Raw genomic sequence first — 23,476 nt, 5'->3', positions numbered from 1 at the left:
AAGGGACAAAATTAACTAGATAAAACCTAAGATGAAGCTATAATTATATATTTGGTTTTCAAATCAACTTTGAAACACACGCAGCATTTAGTTTTGGCATTAGACAGATTTACTTAATGGCAATTCTGATCTCCTGCAAACGGTGGCACACTTCAATGTGTACTGGAAGACAATCCTCCATGCGTCCCTTGTGTTTCTGCGAATCTTGTGAGCAGAGACACTGACTGCCATTTGCTCTGATCTGTTTAAGGATGTTTATACAGCAAACAGCCTTGGAATATACAAATAACGACTGCTTCCGGACCAAGGGCAAGGGTGTTCATAGCCTTAGAGACCGCATTATATCTCCATTCCGAGCAAAGGGCAGGACTACTTACTGTCCATTATGATAAAGAAAACATCTTCCTGTGGTGTAAAGAACAGGCATGCTTATGGTCCATACAAAGGAGCTGGCATCCTTCAACTCATAGACCTTCTCGTGTAACAAACCCTACGGTATGTGTTGGCCCTCTTTACATTGCCCTGTGAAAACCGGGCTTCAGGAACTAGCTTAAGTGCTGATACTCTGGCTACTGCTGTTGCTGTATATAAACCGTCCATTATCTCTGACCCAGGTATCTTGTGTCTTTTGTCACTATTCATGAAACTATGCATGGCAGGCTAACATATTAGCTTGCAAACAGAAAAATATCTCAAACCATTCACAATTCTTCATAATATTCAATTACTCACTGAAGCAAAGCTTACAGATTTTCCTATCCTACTAGTTTTTTGGAAGATGAAAAGGCGGCAGAGGAGCTCAGAAGAATGACCCTTCGTCAACAGAATCAGCATTATATGTAGAGTCCCTTTCCAGCATTTAGGATGAGAATTACAACATGAAGAAACCATCTACACCAACAGTAATGTAATTGCAGGGCGTTCTAATGAAAAGAGCTTAACAAACATCTTTGTGTTTTGTTTTTTGCTTAGGCCTCTTAAAAAAATCATTGCTGAAATTCATGAAATTTCTTAGATTCATTCATCCTAGTTGTAAAAATTTTGAAACTATTATGTGCACTTTGATTTTATTAACCTAGGACTGTGCAAAGAACTATTAAAGAAAAGTTCTTGCGCAATCTCAAAATGGGAATGGGATGAGGTCAGTTAATATTGGGATTTCATTTCTCAGAAAAAAAAAATTTTTCAAACGTATTCTTATTTTTCAAACATAATTTACATGATTAGAAAAAAGTTGAGATTTGTTAATAATATTGAGCCATTATGATTTATATGGAATAATAATATATCAATATATAATAGTATATTTCTTAACATTAAATTAATTTTTAAACCGTTATTCCTTTCACTCCCATCATTGCCACTGTGTTTGCTCTGAAACAGTGGTCCAAATTGCTTCCTGACCTCTGAAAACTATATTAACATTTTACAGAGCCTTCCCTTGAACATGCTGCAAGCAGTCAGATATTTTAGACGGAATGGCACAATTTTTCCTCAGTCAGGAGATAATGCTCCTGGGTTTGCCTGAAGGTTCCAAGCCTCTAAGTAGTCACAGTTTTGATGGGTTGTTTAATGTTTGTCTCCTTCCCTAGAGTTCTCTCTGCCACGCTTCACCAATACACATCTATTATTTTTTTAATACTAAAAGTAAAAATCACCTTCCACAAATGATTTTTGTTTTTAATTATACTGTACTATAGTGTATAGCAACACTCCCTGGACTTATTAAATTGTGCAAAATATTTGGCCCATTTGCACAGCAACTACTCTCACAAACAAACAATAATTTAATTTAGGAAATAAAGGAATCATAAGGCAATTTTGGTTTGCAGGAGTAGCTCTGCATTATAAAGCTGGATATGGCATGCTCTGGTTACATAAAGATGTCAGCATTTTAAGGTCTTTAAGTGGTCCCACTAGGTACACTCAAAGAATACTCCTACTGTCCTAAGATTTCCCCTCAAGCCTGACTTTGATTATCATCCTCAGCAAGTAATACAGCAGTGTGAGCAGTGCTGCTGGTAAAAAAAGGGATGTAAGATAGGGTACCGATCCTAACAGGATTTGTAGTCATCAAATTAGGGCGTACGGTAAAAAGCTGAAATATTATCACATACATATTATAGAGTTATAAATACAAAACGAGTTTAAATAGTGATTGGTAATTATGACCCATGAAACAGAAGAAAGAAATACTGGAGAATAAAGGGTAAGAAAAGCCCAAAGAGTAGAAGGGAAATAGCCAAGATTCTACAGGAAAAGAAGCACAGGATTTGTTGTCAGATGATATGAATTTAAGTTCTAGTTCTGTCTTTGTTGGTGAGGATAGACTATGGTTATGTTGAGATAACCAACAACACCCTAAGCTCAGTGGTTGGTTTCAAACAGAATTTTCTTTTTTCCCTCCTTTCACATTTTCAGACAGTCACTAATTGTCTGGGTGTTTTACTCATCCTAGTTATTTAGACATTTGGGATGATTAAGCAGCCACTACCTTGAACAGAATAGTTTGTCATGCTAGAGGCAAAAGAGAGTTCAGGGAGATTTTACAATTGTAATCAAATGTTCAGCCAGGAGTTGTTCCATGACACTTCTTGCAACTCATTAGCCAGAACTAGACACATAGTCCATCCAAACACAAATGCACCAAGCCATGGAATTCTACCTTATTATCATGGGAACAGAATGAGGTGAGGCTAGGAAATACATGGCACCTAGGTCAAATTAGTACAAAAAATACTCACTGTGTAACTTGTATGAAGTTTTATATTCTGTTTCTTAAATCCTCAACCCTGCTTTCTTACTTTCTCAGTATGTGATATTAAACGAGTACTAAACATTTGTGAACCTTAGTTTTTCTCATCTATAAAATAGCAATGAAATGAAACCACTTACCACTTGGGAATACTCATATAATTAAATGACCTCATGTATAGAATAAACCTAACAGAGCAATTAGCATACATTAAACGCCTGGTGACACTGTGATGTTCTGTACAGGCTTCTCTGAGTACACTAATTCTACAATGGCTCAAAATGTAGGACACTTCAGATAACTTGATCGTGCATGCCCAGGGCAATGAATAGTTTCAACACTATGCTCAACACCCAGATTCCTAGCTAGAGACTAGCAGTTAGGGTGGTAAATATTGCTACCTAGTGAGTCTTTATTGAGAACTTGGCCTAAACCAGAGCTACTGCAATCTTCAGAAGACAGTAATGTAAGTCCAGCCACGAAATTAATATGAGACGACTGTGGTTGTGCTTATGGAGGGGCAGAAGGAATAATCTGAAAGAACATTAATTGTTTCTCCTTGAGGTGAGTTTGATGTTGCTTTACCTTCATCATCATCTTCAGTTTTTTCTGGTCCTTTTGTCCCATGTCTAGCTTACCTTTGCTTTTATCTGCCTCTTAGTGATCTTTTTTATTGTATCTGTTCCATCTTTCGTCCTTGGGAAAGTTACTTTACCTCTCCAGGTTTTAACAATATCATTTGGATAAACAGAAATAATATTGCCTGCATACCAGGATTATTGTAGGATTATGTTACAATAAGTAATGCATATGAAAGTACCATGCACGATATATTATTTTTAAATAAACAGCAAATATACACTGTTTATTTTACAATAATAATAAATAAGAGAACCAGTTTGGGGATTTGAATTTGGTAACTGTACTTCACAATTCTAATGATTGTGGTAATGATTTCCTACATTTTATATTCCATAAATGCTTGTTAGACAAACACATTGTATGAACTACATGATCAGCTCCCTCAGACACATTCTGTATACTACAATTAAGATATCTCTAATTCGCATGATGAATTTATATGTTATTCATGTTTATCTTGAGACACAAATATACTTTCAATCACATTTGTGTGTACATGAATTTGCAAATATTATAAATATGTACATATATTTATATTTAGATCTATGATACATCTACCTGAACAGTAAGTCTCACATTTCATTTTTTGCTCCCCAAAGGGGATTCATTACACAGTTGGCACACAAATATTTGGTGAAAATAAGAAGATATATGTGTGTGTGTGTGTGTGTGTGTGTGTGTGTGTGTGTGTATACGTTTATGTATATGTGTATATATATGTATATATATACATATGTGTGTATATATACATATATATGTGTATCTATATGTATATGTATACATATATATATACATATGTGTGTGTATGTGTGTGTGTATATATCCTGTTTCCCCAAAAATAAGACCTAGCTGGACAACCAGCTCTAATGCATCTTTTAGAGCAAAAATTAATATAAGACTTGGTCTTATATTATACTATCTTATATAAGACCAGGTTTTATATTATAGTAAAATAAGACTGGGTCTTATATTAATTTGTTCAGATTCAAAGTGTTAATTGTTCTATGGGGAAAAATATGGAAAACAACTAACCAGAACTCAAGATTGATTATATTTACTATTTATTTTGTAGTTTTCTAGTCAATAACTAATATTTAATGTTAGTGAAATCTAATACAAATAGAAAATCTCCTTATGCATTCCCGTAGTCTTATAAACATATAGACATTGCTATTTTTTGCAATTTAAATAAAACTATGTAGTTTAAAAGAGAAATAAGAGAAAATAATTTATGTAATGCTATTAAAAGAATTCACTTAAAATTATTTTAATTATTGCTGTTTATTTTACTCTGACAAAATTAAAGAAAAGAAAATTATACCTAATTAATAATTGTCATTACGTAATATAATTATATGTCAATAATTATAATTATATATAATTAATTTTATAATACAAAAGTACATTTCAGCCTTGATTTTGGCCTTATTCTATTAAGCAGAGAGAGCCATCATTTCCAAATATATTTGTTGAGTATTTACCATGTGCCGAACACTGTTGGTGATGGAGTACAGCAAGATAAATAGTAGCTTATAATAGAAATGTACACTTGAAACCTATATAATTTTACTAACCAATGTCACCCCAATAAATTTAATAAAAGTTTAAAACTAGATATTAATTATTATTTGTTAAGCACATACTATTACTATATAGAGACATTCTCCTTCAAATGTCAAATAACTGAGGATTGAACAAAGAATAACTCCTAAAAAAAAAAGTAGCTTACATCGTGTTTGAAGGAAACATCCAATAAACTAATAAATAAACAAAATACATATCTTAAGCCATGGTGAGTGCTATGGATGAAAATAAATAAAAAATGGGAGATAGGGGAGTTCCACACAAGATGGCTGAGTTAAGTAAATGCTATGATCTCTCCCCTTACACAACCACATCAAAATTACGACTAAACTATGGAGCAACCGTCAGTCAGAATCACATAAAGTCTAGGGGAACAAAAGCCCTACAACTATGGACAAACAGAAGAAGCCACATTGAGACTGGAAGGAGCGGTGGAGATGTGAAATGGGCTGGTCCCACACCCACATGTGGCTGTTAAAAATTCAGAGGAATATCTTGGCTACAGAGATCCCCCAAAGAAGCTAGGAGTCTGAGCCCCACACCAGGCTCTGCAACCTAAGTCTCTAATGCCAGGAGGAGAAGTGCCCAAAAATTCTGGTTGGGAAAATCAGTGGAGATTGTGGCTGAGTGAGACAGAAGGCAGCTGGAGTCTCAGACACTCCTCTTAAAGACCCCATGCATGGACTTGTGGATGGACTCACTTGCTCTAAGCTCCAATGCTGGGGCAGCAGCTCAAAAGGTATCGGGGACACATGGGGAAGAACTGAATTGTCTGACTTCAGGAGGGGTGGCTTTCTCCCAGACAGAAGGGCTAGCAGAGACCATTTTTCCTTTGTTGAGCCCTCCCCCTACCCATGGTGCAGACTTAGATGGCTGCCACATCTGAGTCTCCACCAACCTGGCTAATACCATTTGTTTGCCCAGCCCTGGTGATTCCCTGAGTCCCTTTTCCACCCAACGTGTGGGCTCACCCAAACCACTTCTAGTGGCTTTTCCAAACAAATAGCCTGTCTTGGTTCATGCTTCAGACTTTTCTAAAATCTCTCAAAGTTTCAAACACCCCAAAGAAGTATCGTCTGGCCTCAGCATGCCCCATACCTCTTGCTAAGCAGCCCCAAGCCCAGCACTAGTGGCAGTAAGCTTCAGTTCATAGCTGAGCCTTTCCCAGGCACTTCTAAGCCAAGCTCAAGTAGAAAACATCTACAAATTACTTTCTGGTTCATACAAAGTGGCCCTGAGCAGGGCATAGGCAGAAGCTGACCTTGGCCGCAACACAGCCCCTCCCAAGAGGTCTCCAAACCAACACACCTGGTGGCCAGCTTCAGGCCACACCAGAACACCACCCAACTACATCTACAAAAGGCACACCCAAGGGGAAGACTGGGCATATCTCAGAGCCCCAAAGCAAATCCTGCTGTGTATGGTCAGCCCCTGCACAACAGCTCCTCCACAGTAGTCAAGGCTAGCTCTCACAATCAATCAGACTGAGGGTCAATACCTCCCACTGATGTATAAACAGCAACCAAAACTCAACTACAGTAAGAGGGCACACACAATCCACACAAGGGACACACCTGAAGCACCTGGCTCAGGGGACTAGGGAGACTGCACCACTGGTCCCCATAGGACACCTACTACATATATGGCCACTCTACTAAGACTGGGAGACATACCAGCTCTACCTATACTTAGAAAAAAACACAGGAGACAGCCAAAACAGGAAAACAAATAAACATGCCCCAGATGAAAGAACAAAACAAAGCTCTAATAAAATAACTAAACAAAATGGAGACAAGCAATCTACCAGATGCATAGTTGAAAACACTGGTTATAAGGGTGCTCAATGATCTTAGTGAGAATTTCAACAAAGAGATGAGAACATGAAAATGGAGATAACAAACATAAAAGAGAATCAGTCAGAAATGAACACAATATCTGAAATAAGGCATACATTAGAAAGAACCAACTGTAAATTAAATGAAGCAGAGGATGGAATTAGTGATTTGGAAGGTAAGATAGCAGAAAACATCCAATCAGAACATCAAAAATAAAAAGAATAAAAAAAAAAATGAGAACAGTTTAATGGGCTTTTGGGACATCATCAAGCATACTAACATTTGCATCATAGGAGTACCAAAGGGAGAAAAGAGACAGCAAGGAATTGAAAATCTATTTGAAGAAATAATGACAGAAAACTTCCCTAACCTGGTAGGAAGTACATACAAGCCCAGGAAACTCATAGAGTCCCAAATATGATGAACTCAAACAGGCCCACACCAAGATATTATAATTAAAACGCCAAAGGTTAAAGACAGAGAGAATCTTAAAAGCAGCAAGAGAAAAGCAGTTAGTTACTTACAAGGCTCACATAAGACTATCAGCAGATTTCTCAGCAGAAAATTTGCAGACCAGAAGGGACTGGGGTAAAATATTCAAAGTGATGAAAAGCAAGGACCTACAAGCAAAACTACTCTACCCAGCAAAGCTATCATTTAGAATCGAAGAACAGATAGAGCTTCCTAGGCAAGAAAAAAGCTAAAGGAGTTCATCACCACAAAACCAGTAGTAAAACAAATGTTAAAGAGACTTCTTTAAGAAGAAGAAAAATGATAAAAAATATGAATACTATAATGGCAATAACTACATACCTATCAACAATTACTTTCAATGTAAATGGATTAAATGTTCTAATCAAAAGATATAGGAAGGCTGAATAGATAAGAAAAAAAAAACACCTTACATATGATACTTATAAGATACTCACTTCAGAGCAAAAGACACACACACTGAAAGTAAAGGGATGGAAAAAGGTATTTCATGAAAACAGAAAAAAAAAATAAAAAACAAAACCCTAAGAACTGGAGTAGCAATACTTATACCAGACAAAATGGACTTTAAAAACAAAGGAACTATGTCTTTCTAATCCAACTGACAAAGAAGGACTCAGTAATCCCACTATTGAGTATTTAACCAAAGTATCCCAAAACATTACTTCAAAGGGACATTTGCATTCATGTGCTCTTGAAGCATTATTTATAATAGTCAAGATACAGAGGCAACCTGGGTGTCCATCAATGGATGAGTGGGTAAAGAAGAGGTGGTACATACATACAATGGAATATTACCCAGCCATAAAAAAGAATGAAATCTTACCATCTGCAACAACATGAAAGGACCTAGAGGGTAATTGTATTGAGTGGAGTCAGGCAGACAGAAAAGGCAAATGTCATATGATTTCACTTATATGTGGTATCTAGAAAACAGGATAAAAGAATAAACAAAACAGAAAAACAGAGAGGATTTTGATGGTTGCTAGATTGGGGGTACTGGAGGGGTGGGTGAAAAGAAGAAAGGATTAAGAGGTACAAATTGGGAGTTACAAAATAGTCATGGGGAATATAGTCAGTAGTACTGTAATAATTTTGTATGGTCAAAGACGTGTCCTGTATTTATCGGGTTGATCACTTTGTAAGTTATAATAAATGTCTAATCACTGTGTTGTACACCGAAACCAATATAATATTGTATGTCAACTATAATTGAAAAATAAATAATTATTTAAAAAAACAAAACCAAAGGGAAAAAAAAAAAAAGGAAGCGGTGGGGAGGTAAGAAATGTGTATGGCTATTCCATTTTCAATTACCGTTTGGGAAAGCTTCACCCATAAAGTAGCATATGAGCCTAACTGGAAAGACAATGGAAAAAGAATGAGCAAGTATTTCTGGAATCCAAATAATGATTCATACATACAAAAACAAAGGCTATAATGAGAACAATCTTCAAAGTCTTGGGGAAGGAAAGGTAGTTCCCGGTGGTCAGATGAGAGATTGCATGTGAGTGGAAATTATCTGGTGGAATTTTTTCAGGATTTACACAGCTCAGGGTACTTCTTTACTCTTGTCAAATACACACTTTCACACACCCACACACATACACACACTCACAAAGTGACTTTTATAGCTTAAATTCACCTCTGTCTCAAGTTGTTTGAAAGTTAGGTATCACCAAGGGTTTCTCTGCTTCTGTACTTTTAAATACCAGCAATCATGTTTTATTTCTAACTATTTAGAGATAAAGATTTGCAGAGAAGCAATTAAATAGTATCTACCGTGTTCATGGCATACAAATGAAAGGATTAGAGAGGCATAGTTTCTGACCTCAAGTCATGTAACTTAGGGCAGACACACAGCACAGAATAAATATTCACTGGGTGTGCGGCAGTATCAGCCAATATATTGTATTAGTAATGTGTTTTGAGAAAATTTACAAAGGAATTATTATTTCTAACCTTTGGGCTGAGATAAAACTCATTATTAGTCCATGAGGTAGTGGATATGACTGACAATCAAAAGATAGTGGAACAAGGCTAATTCTCCAATTGTATTTACCAGACTAGAAAATTTACAATCTTACTTACTTTTATATGTGACTGAACTTCTACAAAGATATTTGCCATTAAAGTACAATTTTACGTTATACCTACTTCTTTTTTTCAGGCTATTAAACCTACCCTGTGTGTTACCCCTAGCCAATTAATATATTTAATAAAAGTATACATTCTGAAAACCTCTTAGCATTTCTCATTTATAACTTGAAAATAGGTACATCTTCATAAGATTGTTTTGAAGATAAAATAATACACTTAAGGTCTTAGTCTGATGTCTGCCACATAAAAACCCCAGCAAAGATCAGCTATTTTAACAAAATATTACAATATTATGAGGGAATTTCAGCAATGATATAAAAAATGTATATGCCAATGGCATGTATTGAATTTAAGGGAGAAAATTAATATACTTATATTTGTTTATTTTAAAAGTACTATTTTAAGACAAGTAGTATAAGACATTTTTAAAAAACAGCACTATTTTCTCCCATAATTAGCATGTTATTTTTGTCTTTTTTCTACGTTCTATGAAAACGACAATGTATTATAAACTTTTATTTGACTTAATAAAGATTTACTTGAGTATGTTATTTGCAGTATCATGTTATTCAAATAAAAGCACTAGCATAATTTATTTTAAGTATGTAATCTACATAATTTACAGTAAATCTAAATGTCAATTTATTTTATAGTTGAAAATATTTAACACAAAGAAGTTAAGAATTTTCCCAACATTAGACAACCCAAGATTATGATTTTGATGAAATTAAAATGTCTAATGATTTATTTAATCGTTTGTCAACCTATATAGTTCCACATATTATAAACATCCTTTTTGTTTATCTTTATGACAAACTTAAGAACAGCACTTTTGCTTTAGTTTAAAAAGTTCTAAACTTAAAACTAACATGGAAATAATAGAAATTATCTGGTTGATTAGGTCTTAACATATTTACTTATTTCTATGAATCCATTACTATAACTTCTCAATAATAATAATGCATTTTTAAATGAGCCATCTCTATACTTTGTCAAGAAGTATTTCATTCTCAAAATTGAAAAATTTTTAAATCACTACCATTTTATTTTTAAATGTGCATTTTTCACAATATGGAAATTATACTCTGAAAGCATATTGTGAAATAAAAGCTGCTGAGTAATAAATCAGACAAATAACAGTTCATTTCCTAATTGTTAGCACTCTAAGCCAATTCGGAATGGTTACTGTACCTTGTGTCGCAATCTTATCAGAGGTTGATAGGATTTAAGGCCATATCCTGCTTCTTTGGTTGGCCTTCCTTCTGACTCCAGAAAAATGAATCCAAGTACCAAAACAGCTGACCAGCACTTAAACATCCTTATTGCTTTTCACCTGTGAAAATTAACATTGCAAGTAATCAGAAAATGCATTACATATTGAATATGTATCAAGAAATATTAAATAGTGCCAAGAAATCTCCACGGACCTAATCAAACCTCACCAGCAATTTCCAACTAAATCCTTAACAGGTAATCATCTCCACATATAAATTACGATCCTTTTGATCATAACGAATACTGTTTGTTTTTCTCGCTCATACTGCCCTACACAACATTATATAAGTAGATATATAGGGGCCAATAAAAAAGTATTGATGAGAAAATTAATAAAAGTGTATTGAAAGAAAATTAAAAAAGGAAAAGAAATTATTAAACTATGGCTAATTTTCTAAGCATCCATACAGAATGCAATTATTAACATGTTTATAAATCTAGAATTCCTCTTTAAGTATGTTTGATGAATAATGCTTAATAAAACTATAGCTATTATAATTCACTGGTACAAATTGTTGAGAGGTTAATAAGAAAGTCTTCTATGGAAGGTTCTTAATAAATTGAGGTATAACAGAAATTATGCAGATGGGTTATATTGAGTTATGAATGCATTTTCCTAATACTATCTATCTAAAAGGGCATCTCCTAGAAAATTGCTTTATAAATGCTCTAAAATAAAATTCCTATGACTCTTTCCACTGTTCAATATTTTTGGATATACCAGACAAATTGTAAAATAGCATAAATTTATTATCATATACATGCTCAGCCTTTTTCCAAACAGACCTGTGCCTTTAGTTCAATTATATTTCACTTTACCACTTTCACCAATGCATCTCTATGTGATAACAGAAGAGCTCTTTCTTCTCCTAAGCCAATTAGTACATTTGACCTCTTGAGAAACTTAACCAATTGATTAACCCTGCTTTTAAACAGTTGTTTATTTTATTCTGTCCATTTTCGAACCCTAGTCTATCTCAATCATATTTCTATTCCCATGACTGTATCAAAGTAACAATTATCTTTTCAAGAAACACTCACTTTATTTGGTGTCTATGACACCCCTTTCTACTGTTTCTATAGAATTTGTGAAAATTCCTCAGTTCTTTTGTGAGTTAATCCAACTCCTTTATTTTTCTATTAAATATTATAATTTATCAAATCTCACTGCTAGTCACTTATCCTCCTCCATTCATTCAGGCTAGATCTTTTCAACATAGTCTATGGTTTAAATATATGTATTGCTTCTCATTCAATCTCCAGACTGGTATAGCTAGCCTACTTAACACATCCACCTTCATGTTTCAAAAGCATCTCCTCATGGTATACATATCACCACATAAAGTCTTGCTTTCCCAGTTTTTCATTTTTTTCATTCACCCATTTACTCAAATAGAAATGGAGACATCCTTGAAATCTGTTTCTCTTCATTTTCATACTAACCCCATCAATAAGTTGTTATTTCTACCTTCAAAATATATCTCCTACATACCACTTCCTCTCCAAGTCTACTGTCACAACCCTATCTCAAGCTATCAGCATCATTTATTCCCCTAAACTGCCCCAATCACACCCTTATTGGACTTGTACATTTATGCACATGTACCTTCAATCAATTCCCCATACAACAGCCTGAGTGATCATGTCAAAGCCAAACATCATGACATTATTTTCCTTGTTAGTAACTTTAAGATGTACTCATTTGCCTTGAAGATTAAAAAACAAACAAACAAAAACAAACACACAAACAAAAACTTGACATAGCCTACATGTTCCCACAAATCTAGGCTCTGCATGTCTTTCTCTTCCTCTAAATAACTGTTTTCCAGCCACATTAATCTTCATTCAGTTTTTTGAACTGATTTTGTTTATTCCTACTCTCAGTTTTTGTATGCTATTTCCTCCACTTGAAATGCACCCCTTTCTTTCCCATTTATCACCCAAAGACCTTCACATATCAAACGTATCCATCAATAATCTTTCCTCATAATACTAAGCCTGAGTTATAGTTCTTAGTTGCTCATGCTCATAGATCAGTTTTTCTTCATTTCAGAGCATCTGTATAAAATTATAGAACATTAACATTATTACTCGACTAATGTTGGCTTTTATGTATCCATTTTCTCTTTCAAACTTCATGAATGCAGGGACTGGGATGCTTTTTGTTTGTTTGTTCTTCCCAACACTATATCACGTGAGCCTAGCACATCACGGGCACCTACTAGACACTCAATAAATGAATGCATAAATGAATATCATCCTACATTCAAGGGTAAAAGAAAAATTGTGTTTTCTTGCATTCTGACACTGTTGAATGGAATCCCTATTTCCACTACTGCTATAAAACATCTGAAAACTAACCTGAGAAAACTAAACATTTTCATTTGTAATCCATCCCTTTGCTGTCATTTTGATGTATAGTCTAATCCTTCCCTCGGAGGTAAATATGTGTTTATAAAACAACTGATGGAATATTTTAAATCCAAGATCGAACCCAAGAATAAAGTAAACTGGACTGACTCAGGTGAAGGGATATTTTCTCAGGGCTCTGGAATAGTATTCTCCTTTCGTTGTCAACCAGGAGAAGAAGGGAAGGGGACAACCTTGTTCCATCACGACTCTGGGTAAAGGTGAGGTCATAAATTTCCTCAAAGTGCTCATATAAGGAGTTCTCATTCTCTCTCCCTTCTTTTTCCCTTCTTCTCTCCCTCTTCCCCCTCATTCTCTGCACGCGCGCACACACAGGCATATATATTTGCAGCCAAGTATATACATACATGGTTACAAATATTTATTTAATCTATTATAAAACATAGAACAAATGAATGATTATTTTTTTTAATAAATGACGAAAAATCTCATAAATCTTAGGTGAACAAACTTCCACACTTTGACAATTAGATCAACTACCTACTGAAATGTCTTATCTGCCAAAATGCAATAGGTGAGGGGTATCTGCTTCAAGAAATTTCACTAAAAGTTGATAAAAATAAGTTAGCATGCAAATCTTCAGTGATGTATATGTGACCTATTTGTATACCCTTAATCAACTTCTTATATTATTACTCAGGATTAATGTCTTCATTAATAGTCTTATGATTTTTCAAGTCTAAAATTTCTTAATAAGTTGTACAAAAATAAAAATATAATGCAACTGCTTTTTCTCAGGAAACGCTATCATACAACTAGAGTGATTTACTTGGTATCACAGATAAAATGAAAGAGAACTAAAATTAAAAGTCAGATAACTCATTTTGTTTTTTAGGAGAACTCTGATTTATATTACAGATAGGCTTTTCAGCTCAGTGGTGTAATGTTACACAAGACAAAGGGCAAAGACTAGTTTCTGTGTTTATTTTATATGAATGGTTACCTTGTAACAGTGTCTCCACTAAAACATTACTAAGAAAAATAATTAAATCCAGTTAGGTAGTTATCAAATGGGAACCTAAACAAAAAAGATGACTCTTCTTGATGGATGCTCAGAAACTAATTATCAACTGCTTGGTTTTCTTCAGCTACAGGATGCAAAGATGTCATTACGATGTCTTTAAAAGTTCACTCATTTACAGAAGGTAGATGGAAATTGCTTGTAAATCGGCAGTAATCAATCCCATGGTACACTGGCTGGTGAGTTTACTTTCTCAGTACAATAACCTCTGACAACCAGTTAGGTTTTCATAATTAATTGGCAGTTTGTTGACAGCTTAGTAAAAACACTGAAAAGCATGTGACTAAAACAAACCAGCTAGAACAGATGGTGCAGTAATGATCCTATGGCTTTTCCTTCTAACCTCGACGTTTCTATGGAAGCATCAAAAAACTACCTCATTATTAACTTTGAGAAAACAAAATGGGTGTGTATCTAAAATGTATCTGCCTTACATTTGATTTAACAAAGTGAGACTTAAAAACCATAAAGAGGATGGACAAAGGTTCCTCTTCTTCAAAAAATAATATTTTTCTCTGAATTAAACTATTTATTTTCACCAAATGGCGTGCAGTTGATGGTGGTAGGATTTAGAGCAATTATGTTCTTTAGTAAATTCAAATTTGAGGGATTTTGATTTGTTTACACGTTCTCTAGAACCTCACTTCTAATTGCTTCGGAAAACAAACTAAGAGTGTTCAAGTATTGCCTTAGCAACCAAATGCAGCAGTTGAGATGAGGAAGGAAGCTGTGGTATTGTGCCTGTGAATGAAAGAATGTCAAGGTGAAGCAAACCCGCAACATTATCAACATTATCAAGTGCTGCAGAGAAGTCAAGTACCCTAAGGATTTCAACTGGAGTGCCCTCACTAGCTCTCACTCTGTCCTGGAAAACTGCTACAGGCTTTTCAGGAAATAGCTCATTACTTCCCTTTGTACTTATAAAAGCTTCCCTGTCAATCTCACACAGACTTTGCTGCTCAGTGCTGTAATTTTTCCATATCCCTTTTGTGGGACTTTTTACCTTGCACTGCGGTTATTGATTGAAGAAACGCCACCATCCTTATATAGATACAGAAGGAAGTACACAAAACTGGTTCTGTTGCCATCGGAAGGGTTTCTTGACTTCCACAGACCTGTTTTTGCTCCATTCTGTAATAGGGAGGTGGCCTAAATGATCACTAGTGCCTTTTTTTTTTTTTTTTGCTTTTTGGTATCCTATAATTCTATGAGACAGAGAAACTAACTATATCACCTATGTCATGCTGTATAACCTAAGCACAAACAATTGTCTCAAAAAAGGATTCGTGACCCTGTATGGTATAGCACCTGTACCAACTTCCTCTTTCTACATAGACTTATTGATCTGCAGAGGATTTAGAGAAGAATAGGTTTCAGGACAAAAAGTACAGTTTGTTTTTTAAGATGTCCCTTGGTAGTCTAACTGGAGATACTATATAGGTGTTGGGATATAGGAAACATGTTCAACAAAGAGGTATGGACCAAAGATACCTGTTTGGAGTTCTTAACATTTATATGTCCTGTAATCTATTTATGAAATGGGAAGACACTGGAGAGGAAAAGAGTAAATCCTCTGGCGAAATGGAAGATTAAAGACTTCTAGGAGGTAGAGAAAATAAAAACAGTCAAATGGTAATTTTGGAAAAATGAGAGGTAGAAATTCTCATTGGAATGGAATGACTGGAATCCACAGCTCTTATCATCTGACCTGCTATATTTTTCACTGGTTTGTTTACTTATTCTCTGCATCTAACCAAAATGCCAATTCCATAAAGATAGGGATCTGTTAATCACTTGTGTGAAATAGAGCAGTGCTTGGCACACAGCATGAGCTCAATAAATATTTTTTGGATAAATAAATGAATAAATTCATTAATAGTGATAAGTAATGCATTTGAAATAGTAGGTATACATGAATGGATTCTTAATATTATACACGAGATTGAAAAAAAAAAATCATTAAAACTGACTGAAATCAAGCCAGACAGTAAGTTGCAATTATCACAAAAGCTTTTCTTTTACACCTGGATCAAAATTGGGCTTACAATGGGAAATTCTTTGGAAAAGCCTCCCTTGTTAAGGACAGACAAACTTTACATCCCTTAGTTCACCTGAAATTGGAAGTACCAGAGACTTTTCTTAAATCCATGAAGCAAGTCAGGTGTAGCAACTGTTTTCATCTTCTGACTCACTCTAACTTCACACCCAGTACTTTGAACTTTGTGGATGAGTTCTGATGTAATATCTCTCTTTGAAAAATGAGTCCCCCAAAGAATCCACTTTTATTATGGGCAGTGGATTCTCCCCATTAAAGGATAAGGATTCTCTTCATCCAGCAGCAGGAGATTCTCCAATTCTGAGCAATGGATTTTCCCAATCAATGCACTATCTTCAAACTCTCATTCTAATTTAAGAACAAAACAAAACAAATCAAAACAAAACAAAAACTAAGAGTCACTGCCTTCATGTTGCATAACCATAAGGGACAATGGCAAAGGAAAAAAAAGGTCACATAACTCCTACTAGACATACTGGGAAGGTAGCTTGTGGGATTTAATTATCCAAAAATATTTAATAATGGGTATTATTGCTTACACTGAACTAATACATGAAGAAAGAGAAACATATCAAGATAAAGTGTCCAAGTTTAGCAAGCTTCTTATTGTCACAACTGGTATCTAAGCTCAAGACTGCCTCATTAAAAAAACCCATCGTTCTGTCATATAATTCTACTTTTAACACACACATAATGATACAAAAACAAAGAGATAGCCTTTACAAGCAGTAGCTATAGGGGGAAAAAAAGCTTTACCATTTTTTCATACTGAGTACTATTGCAAGAGAGAATCTTTTACCTATATATATTTGCTTTAGATCAAAGTAAGTGAAGATACAGGATAAACAAATGCAGTGATAATGAGAGAGCAATAACAGTGTGACTTCTATGGCCGGACTGCATGGGTAAGAGTTTGCTAATGGTTCCATATAGACTTGAAAGACTCTTGTCTTTCAAGTCTATATGGAACCATTAGCAAACATGGAGGTTCCTTCAGTTCTTAATTATAGTACTTTCTGGTTCATAATGTGAAAGTGTCCAGAACTTTTCAACACAATGCTCTATGTTGAAAGATTACAACATGTGCAGTACACTTTTTTCTCAACATCTAGGATAATAATATAATTAAAAGTATTAAATAATGAGAATTACAATCCTTAACTTATTTTCACTCTTTCAAAGGAAAAAAAATTAATTTCAATGACATCTAGGTCATTAATTTGGATGAACAAAGGTGTCCAGATTCTAATCAACTATACTTTTTCAATAGCCAGCTTAATCTGAAGCTGAAATAAGCTCAATAGAGATAACATATATTCATTGCCATTTTAGTGGGACTGCAGTATAAAATGTATAATTTGAGCTTGCATTGGGAGAAGGTATTCATGCTGAATTTTACTTATTTTTTAAAAGATGTGCATTCTCTGTTTTAAACAAAGGAAAATCCCACATTATGAAAAGCATTTTAAATGGTAAATATTTATTTTCCAAACCATTTTTGCTTTACACAACTATTTTTGCTGCAGTTATATTAACTACTCTAGTACACTAAAATGTTTTCTAAATAAAATATTTAAGTACAATATAGAACACAATGAACAGAACTGAAATAGCTAGTAGAGACCTAGTGTAACCCCTTCTACTTATAGGTGAGGAAACAGATCCAGTGAAAATAAAAGCTGTGCCTATGACAAAAGTAGAAGTGGGCCTAGAATACAGCTACTTAATTCTGAGAACACTGCTTTTTAAACACAGCAACAGACCTGACTAGAACCCATTCACAGTGGATACAAAGGACATACGTGTAGAAATGCTTTAGTGTCTAACACATTGTTTAGAAACTATAATTCTGCGAGTTCCAACAACTTTGTATTTACTACTCACTGGAGTTTCCAATCATCCACTGAAAGGACATCAGTGTCACCATCTTTATAGAATTATATTGTTTAGGTAGAATTTTTGGAAAATTTTTTCTTTATACATTTTTTTCCCATCACAATGATCTTCACTGGGAAGTTAGTTAGCTATGTTAAAGTTATATATAAATGGCTACAGTTATGCTTCTATGACTGTAGTTATATAGAAGTTTTATATATATTTATATATATATACATATGCAAGTTATATATATATATATAATTTATATGTATATAACTATAAACCATATACACGTTTATAGCTATATTTATAGATAGTTATATAGAATATACCAGGGGTGCAAAAAAAATTTATACACATTTTAAGAGATGTTAACACTTTGATCAACATTGCTCAAGCAGTGGTTCACTGTAATCAGAAGTGTCTAGATGCTGATGGTAACCACTTTGAGCACCTCTTGTAATTGCAGAAGTCAAATGTGACTTGCATTCATCTTGTTATCGGTATATATTGAGTATTACAATTTTCATAGTTTTTTTCCTTTCTTAAAATATGTATGCATTTTTTGGGTATTGTGTATGTGTGTGTGTTTGTGTGTATTCTGTGTGTATATATATACACATATATATATTATATATATATATATACACAAATATATATATATGTATACATATACATATAATTTTTTAAAGCACTTTTGACAACAATGAAACAGAATGAATCTTTGAGTCTAGCTGACTTAATCAAAGAAGTTCGTTAAATTGTAAAACCATACAATAGGCTGAACTTCAAATTGTATACGCCAGTGCCTCAAACATAGGTAGAAAAAAATAACACAGCATGCAATGACTCATTAAATCTTCCAGAAGAGGTCCCCAGATTTTACTTTATAATGTATTCATGATTCAATAGTCAAAAGGTATAGTATGGTTAGTCTGACATTAAATTAAATCCATATGTCCATTTTTAAGATGACCTTCAAGAAACATTAAAAAATAAACTTTATTCAATTATTTGTATACAGTTTATGAAATCATCTGCTGTCAGTTTCCTCTTCACAATGAATGATCTGAGTTATTTTTAAATAAATTTGATATTCATATTCTGGTTTATCTGTGTTGTTACGTACCCATAACAGACCATCAATCTCCCAACTTGATTAAAGCTGGGGTCTGTAGCACGATGCAAAATGACTGGTTGAAATCATGTTCTAATCTGACTAAGATAATGTGACACATCTCAGTACACTGCATTAAGCTTTTCTCTACTATATGTCCTCCTGGCTTATGTGAGATCAGGTCAAAAAAAAAAAAAGAAAAAAACTTCAATATTCCTCCTACATTTTTGGATGCAATTGATTTCACATGTTGAATTTCTGAGATGAGCTTATTGTCACAGAAATCTGACATCAAAACGGGTACTTTTTCTTTTTGTTGATAAATTAAAAATATTATTACTCTCCTACCAAAAGTATTTTAATGCTGTGCAATAGCATGAAATATTAGAAAGAATAATAGTTTGAAAGTCAAAAGATACATACGAGGTCGGACAATTGCGTTCATGAACTTCCCACCCTGTAAGTGCACAGTGGAAAGTTCGCAAACGTAATTGTCTGACCTCGTATTTTACTTGCGGCTGTGTTTATAAACTGATTTTCTTAACAGTCGCATTACAATTCTCAACCCACCATAAGCCAGCTTCTCCAGACTAATCCATTGAAATTGCTCTCACAGAAATGACCCATTTACTTAAACTTTCCTCCCTTTGGCTTCGATCACACAATATTCTCAAAATTTAATTTCACTTTTCTATCCATCCTTTTGCAGTATCTCTTTGCATTTTTCACTCACCTGATTCCTTAAAGCTTATATACCACAGGATTAGTATGTTAAATTTATAAAAGAAAAATCTAATCAGAATGATAAAGTTCATTTATTCTTTATATTTTTATTTTCAATCATTTATGCAAGAAAAAATTACAGAACATCTGTATACCATGGTAATATAAACTGAAAGTTATAAAAACACAGAATTGTTTTCAAAGTAGGAACCAACTAGAAGTAATTATGCAAATTAAAACTAACAAATCACATTGATCTTAGGTTTTAAAAAAAAATTATCCTAAACACTATGGACGTTGCAAAATGTTGGTTAAAAATTAACAACTTCATATACGATTGGTGTGAAAAACATATGACCCTACTTTGTACCTAACCTGCAATAAGTTTGCCTGGTATAATATGAAAAATGATGTTTTAAAAGTTTAAAAATAATAATGCATCGTATGACCTAGAAGATACTGTCCTAGTTCAAGAGAAAAGAAAATCATTATAGGTTCTCTCTTCTGAATTCATTGCCATCTATCGTGATGAGCCCTTAAAATGTAAATTAAAGAAGAATGCAGCTGTTAGAATTGACTCTGCCTAACGTCTCAAAGGTACTATGTTACAGATTTTATTTGCTATTAAAAAAATAATTGCAATTTTGTCAATGTCAGACATTTTAAATTCAGCCTATCCCATACCAATGTTTCTAGCAGACTATGTTCTTTTAATCTGAGACTATATTTATTGTACAAGAAAAAAAATTCTGTCATGGTCTAACAACGAAGTGTTGCACAGGGAACAACTTAATTTCCTCTGTATTTAAAATTGAAGTGCCATGGGGAAAACTGCCCATTCATTCAGGTCAACAAGTCTCAGAGGCATTCTATTTCATATTTAGAAAAGTGTGGGACAACTACATGGATGGAGTCTACAGTTAATATTAGGAGTCACTGGAACTCAGGATATCTTCCAGAATGACCTCATGCCTCTCTAAAAGGAGAGATCTGGGACACACTGGTGTGAAGTGAAAAGAGAGACACTATGTTAATGTTACCTAGTTCCACTACGAGTTTTTTCACAAAGTTTCTCAGAATCAAACCCTCCATGTCTTCATGCGTAATATGGAAAGTGATGAGTAAACCAGGCATATAGATCAACTTCAGCTAAATCAACTAAAGATGAGCACGTTCCTACTAATTGGAACCAAATAAGACAAGAGTAGTTGAAACTTTCCAAAATATTCCTGATTGGAATTAAAAGGAATCGTTCCATCTAGCTCTGTGGCCAATCACGTCTAGTGATCAAAACACAAGTTATGAGCAAAACCACAGCAAAAGTTGTTCGTTTTAAGCAAGTGACATGAGAAAACTTGCATTTATACCAGTGTTTCAAACTTGAAAAATAAACTGCAAGTAAAAGGTATTTTTTTGTTTGTTTTGTTTAGTTTTTTAAACAAATTTTATCAGATTTGGAAAGAAAGAAAGCTGAAAAGAGATGTAAAACAAAAGGCATAGCATAATGTTTTAAAACATAACGCTAAAAAGTATTTATCGGATGTTTACCATGCTCCAGGCACAAGTCTACCATGTGCTTTCACATTCTTGATAACAATCTATCAACACAAAATGCACTAATTTAGGTAAACTAGACATGTGAGTCCAGGCCATATATCCATAACAATTTTCTAGATCATACATCTTTTGAAACAAATGTTTCTAGAAGAAAGTAAAGGCAAGGTACTGGTGCCAGTTTGATCTCTGGGAATCTCACATATGAGGTCTTTGGGAGAACTCCTAATTAAATTTAGGGGCAAATACTACATGGAATTTAACTACAGAGAATCGGAGCTAACTTACAACCCCATAAAGATGTGTTCTCCAGACAGAGGGCAGGTAACAAACGTTTTGTAGCATTATCCAACACATGGATGGCCTGCTTCAGGACCTTGTCATTCTGCAAAATTCACAGTAACCCTGACAATATTTTCTTTTTTTCTTTTTTCTTTCTTCCTTTCTTTCTAGCAACTTTGATTCTCCTATTCATCTTCTTTTCTGCGCAATGAACATAAATTCCCAACAGAACTTGTTGGGCTCGAGATTGCTAGTAAAATTTATCTCCCTTTCTCTGTTCTCATGGAATTAGAACCAGAAATGGCCATAATGATTCCTTGCAGCTGGAGGCTGAGAGAAATGCCTTTCAAATTTCTTTAATAAGGGAATCTATTACAAAATGCATCTTGGAACATCCGGAGAGTAACCAAGAAAATACTGAGGACTAGCTAGAAAATCTATCAAAACTTCCCTCAAGCACAATTACATGCTTCTTTTATTTCATTACTTCCCTTCAAAAAGTAAGCTATAAGCTTAAGTCAGCCCAGGATTACCCTACAGTAATCACAAAAATAGCTGAGGCCAACCCTTAGGGAACAGAATTGAATATAAACCATGAATGGAAACTAGCTCAGGGGAAACAGCTTCCCTTCAACTTTGGCTTCTGAAATTCTTGTTTATTTTAAGTAAATTTAAATTACCATTTCTATTTTTACTTTTAATTTTAATTACAATATGTACAGGTTCCAATTATGATGCATATAATCCATTGATTTATTTAATGGTTTGTGATAGAGTTGTAATGTTTCAGAAAAACACCCCCTCTTCATAAAAATATTCTCATATTTTCATCTAAAATTGTTCATTTTCATTTTTCAATTGATTTAACAAGATTTTATATTATTTTACTTGTATTTTTATTTTATTTTTTACTTTTATTTTATTTACAGCTTATCTAACTTACAATTCTCTTAGTAAAATATTGAGTTTCTTTGTATTTGTGGTTCTGTTTTAAAATTCTTTATTTCACTGTACTAACCTATCTATTCCTATGAAGATACCACAGACTGTAATGACTAGAGTTTGACATTAATTCTTGATAATCAGTAAGTAAACCCTTGATGCTTTTCCCTTCCATATCCACTTTGAAGGAGCACATGAAGTTATTCATCAGAGCTTGCTTGAATCATATTTGATCTGCATTTATTTTTAATCCTTCAATGTAATTTACTTTAGGTGTTACTATCTAAGCAAACTATGAAGTTTTTTGTTTGTTTGTTTCATTTTTGTTTTTGTTTAACCATTATGAAAATCTGTCTTTGATAGGTGAATACAACCTTTTACATTAAGATCACTGATATATATTTAACATGTTTCTACAATTAGGTGTGTGTGTATATATTGTTGTTTAACTATTGTATATCTTTTATTTGTTTCATTTCACACTTACTATTGGATTGATACATTCTCTTTTTTCTCACTTTATTTAGAGCTGAAATGGGCTTCTAGTGTCTACAATATTCGATATATCTTTATTCTAAACCAAAAAAATCTTAAGCTTTAAACATGTTTTAAAAACATAACATCTTACATTAAATCAATGAGAATAGTGTTGCCTTTAAAGGAGAAACAATCAGTTATTATTATATTTAAAGTTAAAAGTTAATTAACTTCTGTATTTGCTATCTTTCTGCACACTATATTTCTAAAGGTTTACTTTTATGCTGAAGTAAACTTTTCTATAGTTTTTCAA

General features: G+C 33.8%; 1 protein-coding gene across 1 annotated transcript in view; it reads right to left on the bottom strand.

Annotated features, from left to right (window-relative positions):
• Positions 1 to 23,476, bottom strand: part of FSTL5 (follistatin like 5) — a 631,294-nt gene that overhangs the window by 576,461 nt on the left and 31,357 nt on the right. Inside the window, exon 2 of the mRNA XM_033135298.1 lies at positions 10,600 to 10,741. Within this exon, the coding sequence (XP_032991189.1) occupies positions 10,600 to 10,725 (126 nt within the window). The 5' untranslated portion in view covers positions 10,726 to 10,741. The remainder of the gene's footprint in view (positions 1 to 10,599; positions 10,742 to 23,476) is intronic.

This window comes from Rhinolophus ferrumequinum, chromosome 18 (assembly GCF_004115265.2).
Source record: "Rhinolophus ferrumequinum isolate MPI-CBG mRhiFer1 chromosome 18, mRhiFer1_v1.p, whole genome shotgun sequence".
Lineage (NCBI taxonomy): Eukaryota > Metazoa > Chordata > Mammalia > Chiroptera > Rhinolophidae > Rhinolophus > Rhinolophus ferrumequinum.
This window is presented reverse-complemented; position numbering and strand designations above follow the sequence as displayed.